Source organism: Panulirus ornatus, chromosome 8, assembly GCF_036320965.1.
Source record: "Panulirus ornatus isolate Po-2019 chromosome 8, ASM3632096v1, whole genome shotgun sequence".
In the NCBI taxonomy this organism is placed as follows: Eukaryota; Metazoa; Arthropoda; class Malacostraca; order Decapoda; family Palinuridae; genus Panulirus; species Panulirus ornatus.
Window position 1 is genome coordinate 44619261 of NC_092231.1, and position 18608 is coordinate 44637868.

The 18608-nt window shown below is 45.4% G+C and overlaps 1 protein-coding gene across 1 annotated transcript in view; it reads left to right on the forward strand.

Annotated features, from left to right (window-relative positions):
- LOC139749924 (uncharacterized) overlaps positions 1-15399 on the forward strand; it is a 36675-nt gene extending 21276 nt beyond the window's left edge. The window contains 10 exon segments of the mRNA XM_071664341.1: positions 462-632; positions 745-923; positions 6491-6638; positions 7691-7785; positions 8631-8823; positions 10430-10621; positions 11300-11449; positions 13192-13290; positions 14263-14450; positions 14849-15399. Coding sequence (XP_071520442.1) covers positions 462-632; positions 745-923; positions 6491-6638; positions 7691-7785; positions 8631-8823; positions 10430-10621; positions 11300-11449; positions 13192-13290; positions 14263-14450; positions 14849-15029 — 1596 coding nt within the window. The 3' untranslated portion in view covers positions 15030-15399.
- The last annotated feature ends 3209 nt before the right edge of the window (positions 15400-18608 follow it).

Sequence of the window (18608 nt, forward strand, 5' to 3'; positions counted from 1 at the left end):
CTGGTTGTTCCGTCCGACATCTTTCGAAGAATTGTTTATTGTTTACATTTATTTAGAGATTGAAAGGGTGTCTTTGTAGATTTTCTTTCACAAATTCGGTTATTATATGATCTCTTTACCCCTGTAAGTGAGAATTTGTTTCTTTTTGGTTTTAATGAATCGTCTTTTGCTCCCGTAAATACTGCAGTATACCTATATATGTACAGAGAACACCTTGTACCAAGTGCAGGTTGCTGACCTGCCCTTGCGTCGACCCAGCCTTGGCCGGGGAAGTTTCACCATGAGAAGGAACTTTTGCTTCACAGTTCCCTCCCCCCGGCGTGTGGATCCGTGCACTGCAGGCTGCTCAGCAACATATTGATTAGGAATGCGCACTATCAAGGCGCTGATTCTCTCCCCTTAACACTTCGTATGTACCTTCGACTAGATCCTTAACACGTTCATGTTCCTATCTTCGACAGAACCTTCTTCAGGAGTTTGACAGCCAAGTGATGAGCCTCGTGGACTCGCGGGTGTCGACGGATAAGGCTCTCCTGCTGTATCAGCTGGTCACCTCCAGGCTCCACCACCGCCTCGTCCAACAGCACCAGCTGCAAGACACCCTTTCCGATCTGCAGGAGCAACGCCGTCAGGTGGGTTCTCATCCGCCAGAGAGCGAGGTTCTGTGCGATAGGCCATCGCTCTGTCTCTCTCTATACGATAAACACTTGTCCTGAAGGTGACAGATGTTTGGGTGTGTTGCAGGTGTCGGAGCGTGTGTCACTGGTGGAAACGGAGGAGGAGGCCACAAGGAGGGAGGAGGCGAGGGCGAAAGGGCGGCAGGAGCGACTTCAGGAGCAGCTGCGGGAGGAGGAGACAGCGCTCCGTAGGGCGCTCATCAACCTGCCCATAGAGCAGTACAACCATCTCCTGGGGCTCTATAGGTATGGCTATAGAGCGCTAAACAACCTTCCCATAGAGCAGTGCCACCTCGCTTAGACAAACCTCATGTTTATACACATACCAGCATGGACGTAGATGTACACAAAATGTAACGATACACCCACAGATACATACATATTCATACATGTAAACGCAGCGACGTTTCAACCCATGAGTTTAGTTACGTATGTACACTCAGACCATAGAATAATCTTACCCATTCGGTGTCGAACAACATGACAAACCGGCGAAATATTCCGAACAAATCTCTCGCATCTGGCTTCATATTGGTAGTCCTGCTTTACTGATGAGGGAATATGTATATGTGGCGCCACCAGTGAAACTATTCATAACACTTACCATAGAACAATGACGTAGCAGACATGTATACCAAGTCTATCGAGACAACAGGTTTGGTAGCGTTCAGTTTGAATGCCAATGCACTGAGGGGTGAAAGTAATTTATGGTCAGACTGTACCTACACCTGTACAAATATGAATCACTTCCTGCCCACGTATGCCTTTACGTACTTATGCATGTTTTACCTACGTACCTGTTCATGTACCCACACTCAACATGTGTGTTGAAGTTTGGTAAACGAGACATAAAGATCAGCTAGAGAGGGTCCAGATAAGGGCAATAAAGAGTAGTACTTAAGATATGGAAGCTGAGTCACAGAGAAATGTTGGCTACTATAAATGCAATCACATCGAAGACAGAAGGAAGAGGAGGAACATAGTTACAGCCTTCTGAATGATATTGCCAATAACAAGAGCGAACAGTTCTTTGAATCTAATAAAGAACAATGATATAAAGATGGGGAGGAGAAAGAGTTTGGGAAGGGTTAGTAAGGCATTCACAATCTTTGTGGAAGTAAGTGTACTCATGTGTAGCAGACGACCATTTTCTGGAACCAAACAAAAATGGTGGAACGCTGATGTATAGAAGTGCGTCTTAGCCAAGAAAATAGCACACAAGACACTGAAAAATATCATTATCCAATATGATAGAAAAAACAGACATACCTGATCATAATATACTACCACCTTTAAATAGAATGGAAGTAAATAAAACGGCTGGTCCTGAAAAGTGTCATGGTAATCTATGAGCGAAAAAGCAAAGTAAAGCCCTTGATTGTTTTTATCAATGCCACTTCCTACAGGGAAAGTTCCCCGAGGTTGTAAGTCTGCAAGTGTAACACCGATGATGTAAACGTACCACCCAAGCAAGTTTACGTCTGTGGTTGGGAAAGTAGTAAATTGTGTAGAAGATCGCTGCCTGATTAACGATTTGCAGGATGGTTTTCGATGCCATTGTCCATGCATGACAATGTGCCTGATTACATGATCTAATGAACGTCTATGATGATACATTAGCGGATTAATGTCTTTTATGTAGATTTTCAGAATGTATTCTATAAAGTCCCTCATCAAAGAGAACAAGGAAAAGTTTATTCATATAGTAGTATCATATCGGTAGTATTATGTTTCTCAGATTAGGAAACCGGTTTACTGGCGGTAAACGAAACAAAGCCATTAACATTCAAACCTTAGAGGTGTAAGCCGTGATAAGTGGAGTGCCTTCGGGATCACTGGTGTCTTGGGACCACCTCTTTGATATATATTGATGACGCTGATCAGTGGCTGTACTCTTAGATATAAGATTCGCAGATGATGCCAAGCTGCAAGCTGAACGTCTGATTTTAACACCAACAGGTGTTACACATGGGAAGTGGAGACGAAAGGACAGTGTTCATTATGAACTCACCTGATCTTCATAACGCAAGCGAGGGAAACTGCTCAGTCTTTATGTTCTTCAAAGTCCCAGGGATAGAAAACCGGTGCGTAGAGTAAGGTGAACAAAGTCCTATCCTTCTTTTTTGGTGTAGTGACCGACATGGCACCAGCAAAACATGCCCCTCTCAAGGCTATCTTGGGGTGAAAGGAAAAAGATGTAGAAAATGATCGGTGCTCGAACGTTAGGTATTCGAATTTCAGCCTGAGAAGCAAATGTTGATTGATGTGTCTAAACCTCGAAAATTATGTTCAGTTTTGGTTGATCAGCTTAATGAAATGGGGAACATGTAACAGAGTAGAGCAGCGGTCATGAAAGGCGTTTGATTCCCGGGCGAAGAGAAAGTCGTTTGAAAGCCGTCTAGACGACTGCAGCTCACATAATATAGAGAGAAAAATGTGTTGATTTCATCCGCTCATAAGTCTCAGAGAATACGACAGTCTTGATGTAAGCAGCGCCTGAAGGCTTAGATCTAAGCAGCTCCTGAAGGCTTTGATCTAAGCAGCGCCTGAAGGCTTAGATCTAAGCAGCTCCTGAAGGCTTTGATCTAAGCAGCGCCTGAAGGCTTTGATCTAAGCAGCGCCTGAAGGCTTTGATCTAAGCAGCGCCTGAAGGCTTTGATCTAAGCAGCGCCTGAAGGCTTAGATCTAAGCAGCGCCTGAAGGCTAAATCAGTCTGAGTCCACCTGTAGTAACGCATTCAGAGACGTGGTCAAGCGTTTTGCTTCGAGTGAGGCGAAGTGCTTTTTCACGGGCAAGATTTTTGATATATGGAATGGCTGACCAATATTGGAAAACCTGAAAACAAAATCAACAAAACGAATATCTCGCTTCAAGTCTACGAGCGACGTTTTTATGCCTCCATACCTATGATATATACAGCCAAGTTCCTTCTTAAGTAATGTATATGCAGCTTCATTCACACGAAATCACAAATATACCCCTAAAGACCCAGTGGTCTGTTGCTGTATCCCGCGTATTCCTCCACATCGACGATAGGTTAAATCAAGTTACTAAACAGGAGACAAGTTAGACATGATGTGCCCGACTTGCCTCTGTAGCGCGGCTTGTGGACAAATGAAATAACCTCAGAGAGGAAACTATGAAGGAAGGCGGTGTACAGAAAGTTAATACGTCAATTGATTGTTAAGGTAAGTCATCGGAGAGATGGGCTGCTAAAGTCATAACCCTTCTCCCCAAACTGTACAAATGAGAAATTAAATACACACACACACACACACACACACACACACACAAACACACATACACACAAACACTCCAGGCCTATGCTGTGTGTGTGTGTGTGTGTGTGTGTGTGTGTGTGTGTGTGTGTGTGTGCATACAAGGTTAAGAGACGGGGCAACACGATTGTATAACTTTCTCCCCGTAACCCACAAAGATAAAATTCACACAAAAACCTCACATGCGTTGTATTTACTTCCGCATACACACACACACATGTACTTTTACACCAACACCAGTCTACTCATACTACAGTACACGAAGACTATACACACACACACACACACACACACACACACACACACACACACACACACACGTAACGCTTAATTATGGTACTACATACATTACCTTACACACAGGTTCAGACCTTCGGGACTCCCATGTACACACGAGGTTTTACGACCCCCATCTGCACCTGTTCATGAATACACATGACTGTAAATGCAAACATGCAGCTGAATGTCAAGGCCTGTCATAAAAGCACATAAATGACACGAAGATTTTAAACATAAACTCAGACATATAGACCAGTTCTCTTCCTCGGCTTCGTCCCCACCTGGTAAGCACCCCACACCTCTCCTTTCTCCCCAGTTGCTTACCTCTCCTGACGGAGAGGGGAGCCAGTGTTGTGCCCCCCTTACCTCACCCCTCTGCCCCAGCCCACCAGACAACCTGATTTTCTGGTCAGACGTGTTTGACAAGGCCAGACTCCACCATAGGGTCGGCTGGTGAGGGGGGGGATAGAGAGCAGTTCCCTGGTACACAGCCTTATTCCACCGTCCGTGAGACTTTACCTTATGTTTAGATAAGAATTATCGGGCGAGACTTACATATGCACTCCTCCTGTCTACCTCACATATGTCTAACACCCGTCCTCCTTCCCTTTAACATCGTGTCTAACACCCGTCCTCCTTCCCTTTAACATCGTGTCTAACACCCGTCCTCCTTCCCTTTAACATGTGTCTAACACCCGTCCTCCTTCCCTTTAACATGTGTCTAACACCCGTCCTCCTTCCCTTTAACATCGTGTCTAACACCCGTCCTCCTTCCCTTTAACATCGTGTCTAACACCCGTCCTCCTTCCCTTTAACATCGTGTCTAACACCCGTCCTCCTTCCCTTTAACATGTGTCTAACACCCGTCCTCCTTCCCTTTAACATGTGTCTAACACCCGTCCTCCTTCCCTTTAACATCGTGTATAACACCCGTCCTCCTTCCCTTTAACATCGTGTCTAACACCCGTCCTCCTTCCCTTTAACATCGTGTCTAACACCCGTCCTCCTTCCCTTTAACATCGTGTCTAACACCCGTCCTCCTTCCCTTTAACATCGTGTATAACACCCGTCCTCCTTCCCTTTAACATCGTGTATAACACCCGTCCTCCTTCCCTTTAACATCGTGTCTAACACCCGTCCTCCTTCCCTTTAACATCGTGTCTAACACCCGTCCTCCTTCCCTTTAACATCGTGTCTAACACCCGTCCTCCTTCCCTTTAACATTGTGTCTAACACCCGTCCTCCTTCCCTTTAACATCTGATTTTACATTCTTTTTTTTTTCACTTTTATGATGATCATCTGATGTGGTATAATCATCCGCTGGTAGTTTTATGGTATGATTAATCAGTCAGTTTTGTTAAATGATTAGTCTCAGTTGATGCTATGCAGTTTCTGGTGCATCTATCATACGCAATTCTATTTCACAAGAGTCATCATTTATGAGTGTGGCATGATTATTAGAAATAAGTCTGACTGCAGTATGATTGTAATCATCTGAATCTGTCAGTGTGGTATGACACTGAGTGTGGTATCATACTGAGTAAGTATGATTGGTATGAGTGTAATTTTCTGAGATTGGGGATGTGGTATGATTATAATGATCTGAGTAAGTATGATTGGTGTGAATTTAATCATCTGAGATTGGGGATGTGGTATGATTATAATCACATCAGTCCGTGGATTTGGTAGGATGATAATCAATTCCGTCTGTGGGTGTGGTATGAATATGATCATGTTTTTCTGTGGTTGTGGTATGATTATAATCATATTCTGTGGTTGTGGTATGATTATAATCATGTTCTGTGGTTGTGGTATGATAATAGTTATTTTCGTCTGTAGATGTGGTATGATTACAATCACTTAATTCTCTGGATGTGGTATGATTATGATCATATGTCTCTGTGGGTGAGGTATGATTTTTTATATATATGTTGGAGGCTTCGCTCCAGCCACAGACTAAGGTCCACATCAAGGCTGGGCCTTGAAAGGAGTGTAGAGAGGTTAATGATTGGGAAAAAGAAGAGACAAGGGAAAGTATTCATGACATTTTGGATTTAATGAAAACCTTGTGTCTCAAAATGTGTCAGGTTATGATAATTGGGAAAGACATGAGAGGGTAGAGAGTTCCAAAGCTTCGAGGTGTAGGGAAAGCAACAGTTATCAAAACGGCCTACCTTTGAGTTGCCAAAGGCCACACCTTTTCTAAAAGTCGACCATCTGTGAGAAATTCCACTGTTTCATCACGTGTGTTGCAGCAAGCGATTGTTGAGCAGCGGGCATCACCTGGACCTGCCCAGTGCCCGGGGTCTGGGTGGGGGAGGCGAGGGGGTGTCGACCCCCCTGACCCCCACCTGCTCCACCCCCCTCAGCCCGTCCAGCGCCCTACCCCCAGCCACACCTGAGGTGAGAATTTGAACGAGGTCAAGGCGTTCTTGTTATCATCTGTCTATGCCTCTTCCTGTTTGATGTGATTCCCGTTGGGTCTCATGACCTCTCTCTCTCTCTCTCTCTCTCTCTCTCTCTCTCTCTCTCTCTCTCTCTCTCTCTCTCTCTCTCTCTCTCTCTCTCTCTCTCTCTCTCTCTAAATACTGACTGCATTTATAGAACATGGGGTCTACAGAGTGTGCATGATAGTTCATGCACTAACACCCAGGCAGTGATCCCATATCACTCCTGGAACACGACTTCACGACCCCTTGCGCATGACGGTACGACCCCTTAATGAGATGACCAGACCTATAAGGGTCAGGTCAGAGGTCAAGCCATCGTATAAGGGGTCTTACCCTCGTGATCAAGTTATCCACCATCGTGCTGGAAGGGTTAAAGGAATCATATGATTATCAAGTCTGGAACTTGTGAATGATCAAGTCTGGAACTTGTGAATGATCAAGTCTGGAACTTGTGAATGATCAAGTCTGGAACTTGTGAATGATCAAGTCTGGTACTTGTGAATGATCAAGTCTGGTACTTGTGAATGATCAAGTCTGGAACTTGTGAATGATCAAGTCTGGAACTTGTGAATGATCAAGTCTGGAACTTGTGAATGATCAAGTCTGGAACTTGTGAATGATCAAGTCTGGTACTTGTGAATGATCAAGTCTGGAACTTCTGAATGATCAAGTCTGGAACTTGTGAATGATCAAGTCTGGAACTTGTGAATGATCAAGTCTGGAACTTGTGAATGATCAAGTCTGGAACTTGTGAATGATCAAGTCTGGAACTTGTGAATGATCAAATCAGGAACTTGCGAATTATCAAGTCTGGAACTTGTGAATGATCAAGTCTGGAACTTGTGAATGATCAAGTCTGGAACTTGTGAATGATCAAGTCTGGAACTTGTGAATGATCAAGTCTGGAACTTGTGAATGATCAAGTCTGGAACTTGTGAATCATCAAGTCTGAAACTTGTGAATTATATCTTGATTTATGACGACCCTCCCCCCACCCCCCTGCAGGGAGGTGGTACGCGTCGTGGTAGTGTGAGGTATTCACGACCCGCGAGTAGTACATCACACAGTGACGACCAGATGACGTCAATGTACGACTCCAGGTAACATCACTGTACAGCCTCAGGTAACATCACTGTACAGCCTCAGGTAACATCACTGTACAGCCTCAGGTAACATCACTGTACAGTCTCAGGTAACATCATTCTACAGCCCCAGGTAACATCACTGTACAGCCTCAGGTAACATCACTGTACAGCCTCAGGTAACATCACTGTACAGTCTCAGATAACATCACTCTACAGCCCCAGGTAACATCACTGTACAGTCTCAGGTAACATCACTGTACAGTCTCAGGTAACATCACTGTACAGCCTCAGGTAACATCACTGTACAGCCCCAGGTAACATCACTGTACAGCCCCAGGTAACATCACTGTACAGCCTCAGGTAACATCACTGTACAGCCTCAGGTAACATCACTGTACAGCCTCAGGTAACATCACTGTACAGTCTCAGATAACATCACTCTACAGCCCCAGGTAACATCACTGTACAGCCTCAGGTAACATCACTGTACAGCCTCAGGTAACATCACTGTACAGCCTCAGGTAACATCACTGTACAGCCTCAGGTAACATCACTGTACAGTCTCAGGTAACATCACTGTACAGTCTCAGGTAACATCACTGTACAGCCTCAGGTAACATCACTGTACAGCCCCAGGTAACATCACTGTACAGCCTCAGGTAACATCACTGTACAGCCCCAGGTAACGTGAGTGAGCCATCAAGATTTTTGCATATCTCACAGTTCAAATCACTGACACAAATTATCGTAATGATGATAATGATAATAATAATGATAATAATAATTAATAATAATAATAATAATAATAATAATAATAATGATAATAATAATAATAATAATAATGATATCCCCTGGGTCAGGCCGGGCGAGGAGTGCATGCCGGAGGGTCTAGCGGGAGGGGCCAGGACCTGGCGCCAGTTCCAGCGGTACCGTCGCCGCCGTCAGGATCTTGTGGAGGAGGCCGAGGAGGCAGCCTCCAAGAGGTCCTCCGCCACGTCGCACCTCCAGACCCTGGACGCCCATCGCCAGAGTCTCCTGCAGGAGGTCAAACAGGTTCGGTGGTTGAGAGTTACTCTGACCTGGCTTGCTGGTGACCTTTGACCCACTGAGGACCGATGATCACCATATGACTGGCGATGACCCCATTTAACCTCCCCGATGACCTCCCGTGACTCGTGTATCGTCTGTGACCTGCTCATGACGTACTGATACCTTCCCATGACCCACAAACGACCTCTCATGATTAGCTTGTGATTTCTCGTGTAGTTAGGCTGTGACCTTCCACAACTGGCTCAAGACCTCTCCTTCTCCTTCTCATGACCTTCCATGTACAAGTGATAACTACCCATGACCTGCTGATGACCTCGTTTCAGTCATTTGTACTTCAGACAGGTGACTTTCAAAGTCTAAGACAGAGACGCCATCTTAGTTTTTCTCGTATGGGATCTTTGTTGCTCCTTTAAGGAATGATACAAGAGTGTGAAATTATGCTTGACTACCCTTCATAACTATCTGTCAACACTAATTGGCTCGTTAGTGGCAGGGTCATGTGGGATAGTGTGACTGTGGGGCTGAATAGCACTGTATGATATTGATAAACGTTGAACTTTGATATTTAGATAGACACTGATAACTTTTATACATTACATTTGTGAAGGCATTTATATTATTACGTATTCATACGAAAAACGTGTTGTCAATACTCCATTTGATCTTCGCTATGTTGTTTTGTTTGGATGGCAATGTAAACAGTGAGTTCAGATACTTCTTGTCATGTGAGAATGTGACCTTGTGCCGGGTAGATCTCGTGAGCATTAATTCGAGCCCTGAATTGATATAGACATGTGAACTCACCCAACGTATTTGCAACGCTGGATGAAGCCGGATTCAACCATTACTGGTCATGGTGGCATCCACTGGAACGCATGATGAATTATACAGGATGATAAGCACTCTTAACACTCCACAAACACTTTATTTTGTTTTATTACGACGTCATTTGCGATTTATCTCGTCATACAAACCGAAATAAAGCTTCATTGAACCCAAACAATCTCCAGGTGATTGGTTTTGATCAGCCGTTCGCGTAACGTCACAAAATGATGGCGAGATGCCGTAGGCGTTCGTCCTGTTCGTAATCTATTGGCAAAATATAAACGAAAGTGTTACGAATGTATCACTTAAACTGTCCAAAAATTGATCTTAAATCTTTGTACTCCACAGTTTTCCCCCGTCCCAGAGCCTTGTCCACTTTAAGATAACTTAAAATTGATGGAGATAGAGGCGCTATACCTAGAATTCGACAGCCTGTATCATCTCTACACATAGGCACAATGCACTCCTGATCACTTCTTTGATTGCTGTCATCTAGAAATGTGGCGTCCGTACACTAGGAGATTGCCAGGGTCGTAACGTGCATTCTCCTCAGCTCTTGATCTAAGTCACTTCATAAATATTCATCATCATGATTATCGAGGCTGATAATAATCAAGAGTAATTATGGAACATTGTGATCACGTTATTGATCACTTAGCTGGACGAAGTAGAGTTAACCACGTTATTAATCACTTGTCAGCTGGACGAAGTAGAATTGATCACGTTCTCAATCACTTGTCAGCTGGACGAAGTAGAATTAATCACGTTATTAATCACTTATCAGCTGGACGAATCTATATCATCGACGAGTCATGACCTGAGGCTGCTGGACGAGGACCTGGAGCTGGTGCTGGTCCTCAACACCGGCCAGGTCAAGGTGGACCTCGACCTCATGACGGCCAACCTGTCACCGGAGTTCAGCGAGACGCGTCTGGTGCCACAGGAGGAGCTGAGGAAGCTGGAGAACACCGCTGAGGTAAGTCTTGATGGTCCTCAGTCACGGCAGAAGACGTGGCATTGCTGGGACGAGTCTGTTTCTCTCAGCACCAATACGTGACGAAGGTGGAGAGCACAGCTGAGGTAAGGTCCTGGTCTTCCTCAGGACTAACGTACTGACGCCATATCTCTCAGGTCAGGTAAGATCAGCAGGAGTCATCTCAGTGATTTCATTACACCTGGGATTTTCCTTTCAAACCAACAAATACGAATAATTAGCTTTATAATCATGAAACAGATCGAGGAAATTGATTTAGTTAATCTCTCTATCTTAAACCCATCATTCTTTGACGTGGAGATTTTTGTTGAAGATTACATCTAAGTCGACTGGCTGTGCTCGTACATGCAGAACAGGTCAACATTCAAGTTTACACAGCTCTTCCTTATAAAGATATCTCTATGTATTTCTCCTCTGTATGTCTGTATGTATATCTTCTCCACCATCACAAACAGCCTCGTTGTGACCCAGTGGTCGGTTGCTGCTTGAATTCAGTTGTATAGACCTGGAACTAGAAGAGGATCAGATTCATACACTAAACTCTGAATTACATCCTCGTAACAAGATGTCCACCTTCCCTACAGACACGTAGGTTATTCAGTATTTCTTTTGATTCTTCTGTGCTCATGTACATACTGGATTCTCCACTCCCTCGACCAGCTGAGCCAGACGTATGCAGAAGGTGAGGGCCCGGAGTGCGAGCCAGATGGTGCAGGTGAAGAGGTGGAGGCGCTCAGGGCAGTGAAAGGCCAGCTGGAACTTCAGGTGCAGATGGCTCGTCACCAGCTGCACCAGATCACCACTTTTAAGGTCAGTCACAGCAGCATTAACCCCACTGACCGCCACGACTTGTCCCTTGAGTACGACAACTTCATCCCTTGAGTACGATGGCTTAATCTCATGAGTATGAGTATGACTTGACTTTCGTCATGCTCAAGGGTTAAGTCGTCGTACTCAAGGGGTTAAATCGTCTTACTCAAGGAGTCTAGTCCTGTATTCAAGGGGCTGAATTGAATGGCACGACTCTAATATCAGTCATAACACATATTAATGTAAATCACATGAGGACAAATAACGTTACTTTCAGACTACACTTTTATGATAAATCACAACTTTAGGTCAAGTTTACAACGCCTTCGTGTTTCAAGAATACATCTTTAGACTAAATCACAACACCTTGAAGGTCAATCACAGCTCCTGTACTGTATTGTATGGTATTTGGACAAGGGAATAAGCAGCCAGGTAATGTTGCAAATTCTAAACCAATTGACTCGTTCAGGAGGAGAGAAGACGCTTATATTGAGCCAGAGTCATCATCAGTTTGGTCTCCTGGTCAGCTTGGACCCGTCCAGATTAGGTGGGCGGGATTCCCACACTAGATGGATGGGTCCTTCCTGTTAACACGATGGTACGATCCTTGAGTACGACGGTACGACCTTTTGAACACAACAGCACGACGGTACGGCCTTTTGAACACAACAGCACGACGGTACGACCTTTTGAACACAACAGCACGACGGTACGATCCTTGAGCACGACGGTATGATCTTTTGAACACAACAGCACGATGGTACGATCCTTGAGCACGACGGTGCGACCTTTTGAACACAACAGCACGATGGTACGATCCTTGAGCACGACGGTACGATCCTTAAGCACGATGGTACGACCTTTTGAACACAACAGCACGACGGTACGACCTTTTGAACACAACAGCACGATGGTACGATCCTTGAGCACGACGGTGCGACCTTTTGAACACAACAGCACGATGGTACGATCCTTAAGCACGATGGTACGACCTTTTGAACACAACAGCACGACGGTACGACCTTTTGAACACAACAGCACGATGGTACGATTCTTGAGCACAACGGTACGACCTTTTGAACACAACAGCACGACGGTATGATCCTTGAGCACGACGGTGCGACCTTCTCAACACAATAGCACGACGGTACGATCCTTGAGCACGACGGTACGACCTTTTGAACACAACAGCACGACGGTACGACCTTTTGAACACAACAGCACGACGGTACGATCCTTGAGCACGACGGTGCGACCTTCTCAACACAATAGCACGACGGTACGATCCTTGAGCACGACGGTACGACCTTTTGAACACAACAGCACGATGGTACGATCCTTGAGCACGACGGTACGACCTTTTGAACACAACAGCACGACGGTACGATCCTTGAGCACGACGGTACGACCTTTTGAACACAAAAGCACGACGGTACGACCTTTTGAACACAATAGCACGACGGTACGATCCTTGAGCACGACGATACGACCTTTTGAACACAACAGCACGATGGTACGATCATTGAGCACGACGATACGACCTTTTGAATACAACAGCACGATGGTACGATCCTTGAGCACGACGGTACGACCTTTTGAACACAACAGCTCATGTCGCTCTACCTCAGACTACGGTCATTAGGAGGGTACGCGTGTACGCGCCCTTCTTGCACTTAAGGCCTGGCAATGAGGCTGGGGGAGTTGTGTGACGTCACTAAGACAGGTGTATGTGTGATGGGCAGGTGGGCCGTGACGTCATGAGGGCGGCTGCAGGTGTCGTGGCCAAGAGCGTCCAGCAAGACCCCTCACAGATGTACGCCTCCCTTCAGCGACTACAGCAGGTGAGTCTTGGCAACTTTAAAAAAAAAAGATAGAAATCCAAAAATTATTGTGTAAAATATGAATGATTAAAAATCACAAAATTAACGTCGAAATATACATTTCAAAATTGACCAAAGCTATATAGAGCCATGCGCGATGTGAATATTACCAAATGAATGTATAGGATGTCACATTTAGAACTGAAACAGAAATATGAATCATAGGAATTACATAAATCATAAGATTTAATGCACGAAAATATGAATCAATAAGATGTGATTGTACGTATTAAGACGCAGGTCATAAGATTTACAAAATTTATTAATGAAACGTAAATTAAAGACATTATACAAAATTTATTAATGAAAACGTAAATTAAAGACATTATACAAAATTTATTAATGAAAACGTAAATTAAAGACATTATACAAAAAAACATAGATTTGACCTGAAGACTAGCTACATGTACACATGTATGTACTACCCTCTTTTGGATACATACACACATTACCGTATTTCTGACCGTATTACTACCCTATTTACGTACATGGACACACACTGCCGTATTTCTGGCTGTATCAGTGGCCGCTGTAGTCGCACGTATCCTGCTGTATTTACCACAACATCTCTTGTACCCAACACCTGCTGCAGATACAGTACTGAAGACCCCAGCATTTAGTATCTACCTCCCTTTCTCACACAAACTATACAGCGTGTATGATAATACAGCATTTCTGTATCACTGTATCTCAATTTCAAGAATAAGATGTGACTGTAACAAACTCGGTAGGAGTGACTGTTATGACAAGTGTAATTACAGTCGGCATGACGGACTGTAGTTATGTATTATACACTGAAGAACACACAGTTCTGCTGTCTCGCTGTATTATTGTATGCGCATGCATTTGGATTACTGTACGAGTTAATGTATTATCTTGTATTATGTGTGTGTGTGTGTGTGTGTCTGTCTGTCTGTCTGTCTCTGTGTACAGCTTCAGGGGCGTCGTGCTGAGGGCGTGGCGGCCGAGGCCAGCCAAGTGGAGGACAAGATCCACCGGACCCGACGTAAAGTGGAGCTCCTGCAACGACAGGTGGACGATCTGGCCAGGGAGATAGACGACCTCCAGACGAAGGTCTCCCAGGCCCAGCCGGAGGTCCTCGCCGCCAGGAGGGAGACCAGGTGAGGAGGCAGGAAGGAGGGAGGGAGGAGGAGAGGTAACGTCAGGAGGCAGGAGGGAGGGAGGGAGGAGGAGAGGTAACGTCAGGAGGCAGGAGGGAGGACAGGAGGTATGGAAGGGGAGGGAGGGATGGAGAATGGGGTATGGAAGGGAAGAGGTGAGGGGAGAGAGGTATTGTACACCACAGTAAACTAGCGTTAGTCTTCGTGTGGTAGAATATGCACGTCATCACTTCCTGTAGACTACGTATACCAGATGGTTTGCATGTGGCAGCGGACGTCCCCACCCATCGTAGAGTCGTGTGTTCCCGTGCGTGTGCGTCTGTGTGTTTGTAGGGGGGGGGGGGGGGGTAACTATATTTAGTTGACCAACTCTCTCTGTCTCTCTCTACCTCGACCAGGCTGCGCCGTGTGATGGCCTGCAGTGACCTGACCTCCCAGGTCCGCCAGAGACAGGGGACCATACTGGACCTGGAGCAAGAGCTGGACACGCTCCGCCTCCGTACCTTCCCCATGCTCCACGCCCACCACACCCGCCCACACACTGATGCTCCACGCCCACCACACCCGCCCACACGCTGATGCTCCACGCCCACCACACCCACCCACACGCTGATGCTCCCTGTTTCCCTAGCGCCCATGAGGTAAGGGTGAGCGATATCTTAACCAACTGTACTGAGGTAAGACCAAACTTTGTGAAATATATCTCAGTCAGACTTCAGGCCAGAGTGACATGATTCATTCTGAATATTTTTCACGGACGCAGGAAAATTGCACGAAGCAGACAGAGGCGATAATGTTACCTGGTAAATGACTCTATGTCACTGGCAGTAATGCTGCTTCTGGTCGATGATTCTTTGGTCTTTGGGTAGTTTAGTCTCCTCAGTCATCCACTGCAGTGTTTGCGAGGGTCTGTGATGACTTGTGTTGCTGTAACGCAAGGATGATAAAGACTTGTACAGTAAAAATCATAGATTTTATGGAATATTGTCATCTTCATTTTGTGAGAAAGTTTTATATTGAGTTTGATTTAGCTTTCCACATGTCTGAGAAGTGTTCAATGAAATGACATATCTGTTCAGGAGAGAGACTTTATGGTAGGCAAGTATGTAGTGATGACTCATGTGAAAAGTCTTTGTATCTGATTGGAATTATGAATTTCTTTGTCGTAAAGATATTTCATGGTCATCAGTGATGTGATAATCGAGTGAAATCAAATGAGGAACAGTTGATGACATGGTGACCACTTTACTACCACTGCCACCTCGGGTGTGGTAGAGTTTGTGGTTAGGTTAACATCCCGTCCTGATCCTTAGCGAGAGAAGAAAGGGCGCTAAAAATAGCGTGATTTCCGCTAGTTGGTCAATTGTCTAGGCTGTAGGCCTCTCAGTGCCAGGGTCACTGAGTCCGTCAACGTCATGTTATAGCCACCAATTGAACATTTTTCAAGTGTTTCAAGATAATTCAAAGGTCGTACACGTTTTCACTTCGTAAATGGCCATTGATCATCTATAGAAGTACAGCTTCGGCATGGTCAGCTGACGGAATTGAGGCAGTAGAGGCTTTTTTGTTTGGAGGAACTCGTCGTAAGCATCGTCAGGGTAGAGCAGGTGGTCAGGCCTGGTAAGAAATCCCAGCACCTCGGCCACAGGAAGCGCTATGGGAGGCACCTCAGGTGAGGAAAGACAACGAGAAGTGCGTCAGTCAGACGACCAAAGATAAGAGCTGGTCTACATCTTTCCCACCCATGAGTCAGTATACCGACAGTGTTGGGCTGGAACCTGACACATGGCCTCGTCTTCAGTGTACCGTCAGACGTCCCTATGTCCAGTGTCATATGCTAGCCTCTACTCCAGCTATGGTCTGGCTATTTCAAATGCCTCTTGGGTTTTTTTTTCCCCAGATTTACGACTGCTAGTCTTGTATACTTTACGAACCCTCCCAGTCATGGCTTCCATAACCCCTCTAGTACGACGACACGACTTTTGAGAACGACTGCTTAAACGACCCTTCAGAATGACGGTACGACCCTTGGGTGTGGTGACCAAGGCTTGGTGGTCGGCGCACCGTCCTGCTTACAGATCTCACTTTTCATCGTAATTCTGTGTCTCTCTGTCTCTCCTCAGTGTCACTCGTGGTGTAGACTGTCTCTCACGTCAGCTATCTCACCCTTGTTGCTATTCTTTAAATAGAGTTGGTATTTCCGACATCCATATGTATGTTCATCTGTGCGTATTGCAGGGAGAGTTTTACACTCGTGTGGACTCGTCATTTAACTTTGTAGATCTGTATTTACATACGCATGCTCAAGGCAATTTACAAACTTTTTCATGAATAACTAAAGCCTCTTTGTATTATGGTAGAACCGTATGTTTCATGAACATCGTAGAAATAATCTCTCAATTAAGTGGGTAGCTGATTTGGAAATCAATTTCAAAACAGTTTATATTTTTCAAAATCGTGTTGAGTGAAAGTTCGTTCGAAACTGCTCCTTAGGTGTTACCGGACTCCGCCTGCAAGAGGTTATTAGTACATTACGAGGGAAAAGTCATCTTTGACGAGGCTGTATCACTGGGAGACACAGACTCGTCAAAGACCATCTCACTATTGACTTATCATTACTGGAAGTAGCGCAGCCTTGGGCTTGACCCCGGGTCTTTAGAGAGAAGTCCTGGATAGGAGTCACCCTTAGCAACCAGCCCTGGGGTAGTCATAAATGGGTGACTATAAATCAGGAATTATAGATAGGTAATCAAACTGGTCCTTCAATCATCATCATCCACACGACAGTGACCATGATGGACGCGCCTCAAGGTCTGACGAACAGCCCCTTCAAGGGAAGACGTATCCTCCCCGGATGTCGTCACGTGTAACTCTGGGGGTCACTATGGGTAAGGAGGGGAGGTCTGTGCTTCCCCAAACTTGACGTCAGCTATAATAAAACAACCTCTGGAGAATAACATCCTCTGAGGTGCGATAGCCCGGCTCTCACTCGCCCCTCAGCTGGTGATAAACTTCTGTCACGTACAGTTACACATACTGTCATACGCATAGACAGGCGATCTATAGAAAGTCTGTCTATTCATCTGCGTTACCGTAGCTGAGTCGCTGGGAACTTATCAGCCCTCCTGCCACACTGTACATCTGTCTGAGGACGGTACAAGACTCCCTTCTCTACCTGGCACACCATCCTTGACACCCACAGTGCCTTCTACAGATTCCCCCTGGAGTCGGGCCCCCCCCCCCTAACAACATGACAGAATCAAGATATTCAGGAGTTTTTTTGTACTCATTTCTGTTAGTCCTCAGAACCATTATCTACACTCTTCCACTGATTCTGAGAACCAAATCTATTGTCCCTTTCGCTCCTTAGAATAAAAACATCACGTCCTGCCACTGGTCCTCAGAGCCAAGTTTTCGTTCTCACAGGCGAGGCTGAAGTGCAGCATAACCAACTCCCGAAGAAGGTGGTTAGGAGAGTCATCGATCGTGGTAACACTGTCAGTATGATGACCTAATGAGGGTTGATGACAACACCTAAAGTAGAGTACTCTTCTAGTTGCTATTAATGAACGCCTTGAGACCAGTCGCTTGCCAGAATACAGACGTTGAAGTCTCTGAGGATCCTTACACCACTGAACAGCACACAGTGCTGGAGTACATCTATTCAATTCTCACCATAACTAAGAACCCTTGAGTGTGAAGCTTTTAATCATCATAGTCTGAGGCTTCGAGCGACCTCTGTAAGACACTTGAACCGCGAGACCCAGTCGTAAAGCAATTTACGATTGGCTGTCCCCATGACCAGGTAATCCAATCATGGACTGGTCCTGAAAGAGAACAAATCTTTACGGATTAAGTTATGGAATCGATGTCTCGAAACAACTGCTTCAAGATCACACATGAGAAGTATATATTTGGGTGCATCCATGGCGGGGTGGGTGCGGCTCCCAAGATGAATTGCTCAACAGGTGGAGACCTCTCTCTCTCTCTCTCTCTCTCTCTCTCTCTCTCTCTCTCTCTCTCTCTCTCTCTCTCTCTCTCTCTCTCTCTCTCTCTCTCTCTCTCTCTCTCTCTCTCTCTCTCTCTCTCTCTCTCTCTCTCTCTCTCTCTCTCTCTCTCTCTCTCTCTCTCTCTCTCTCTCTCAGAGCACCACCGTGG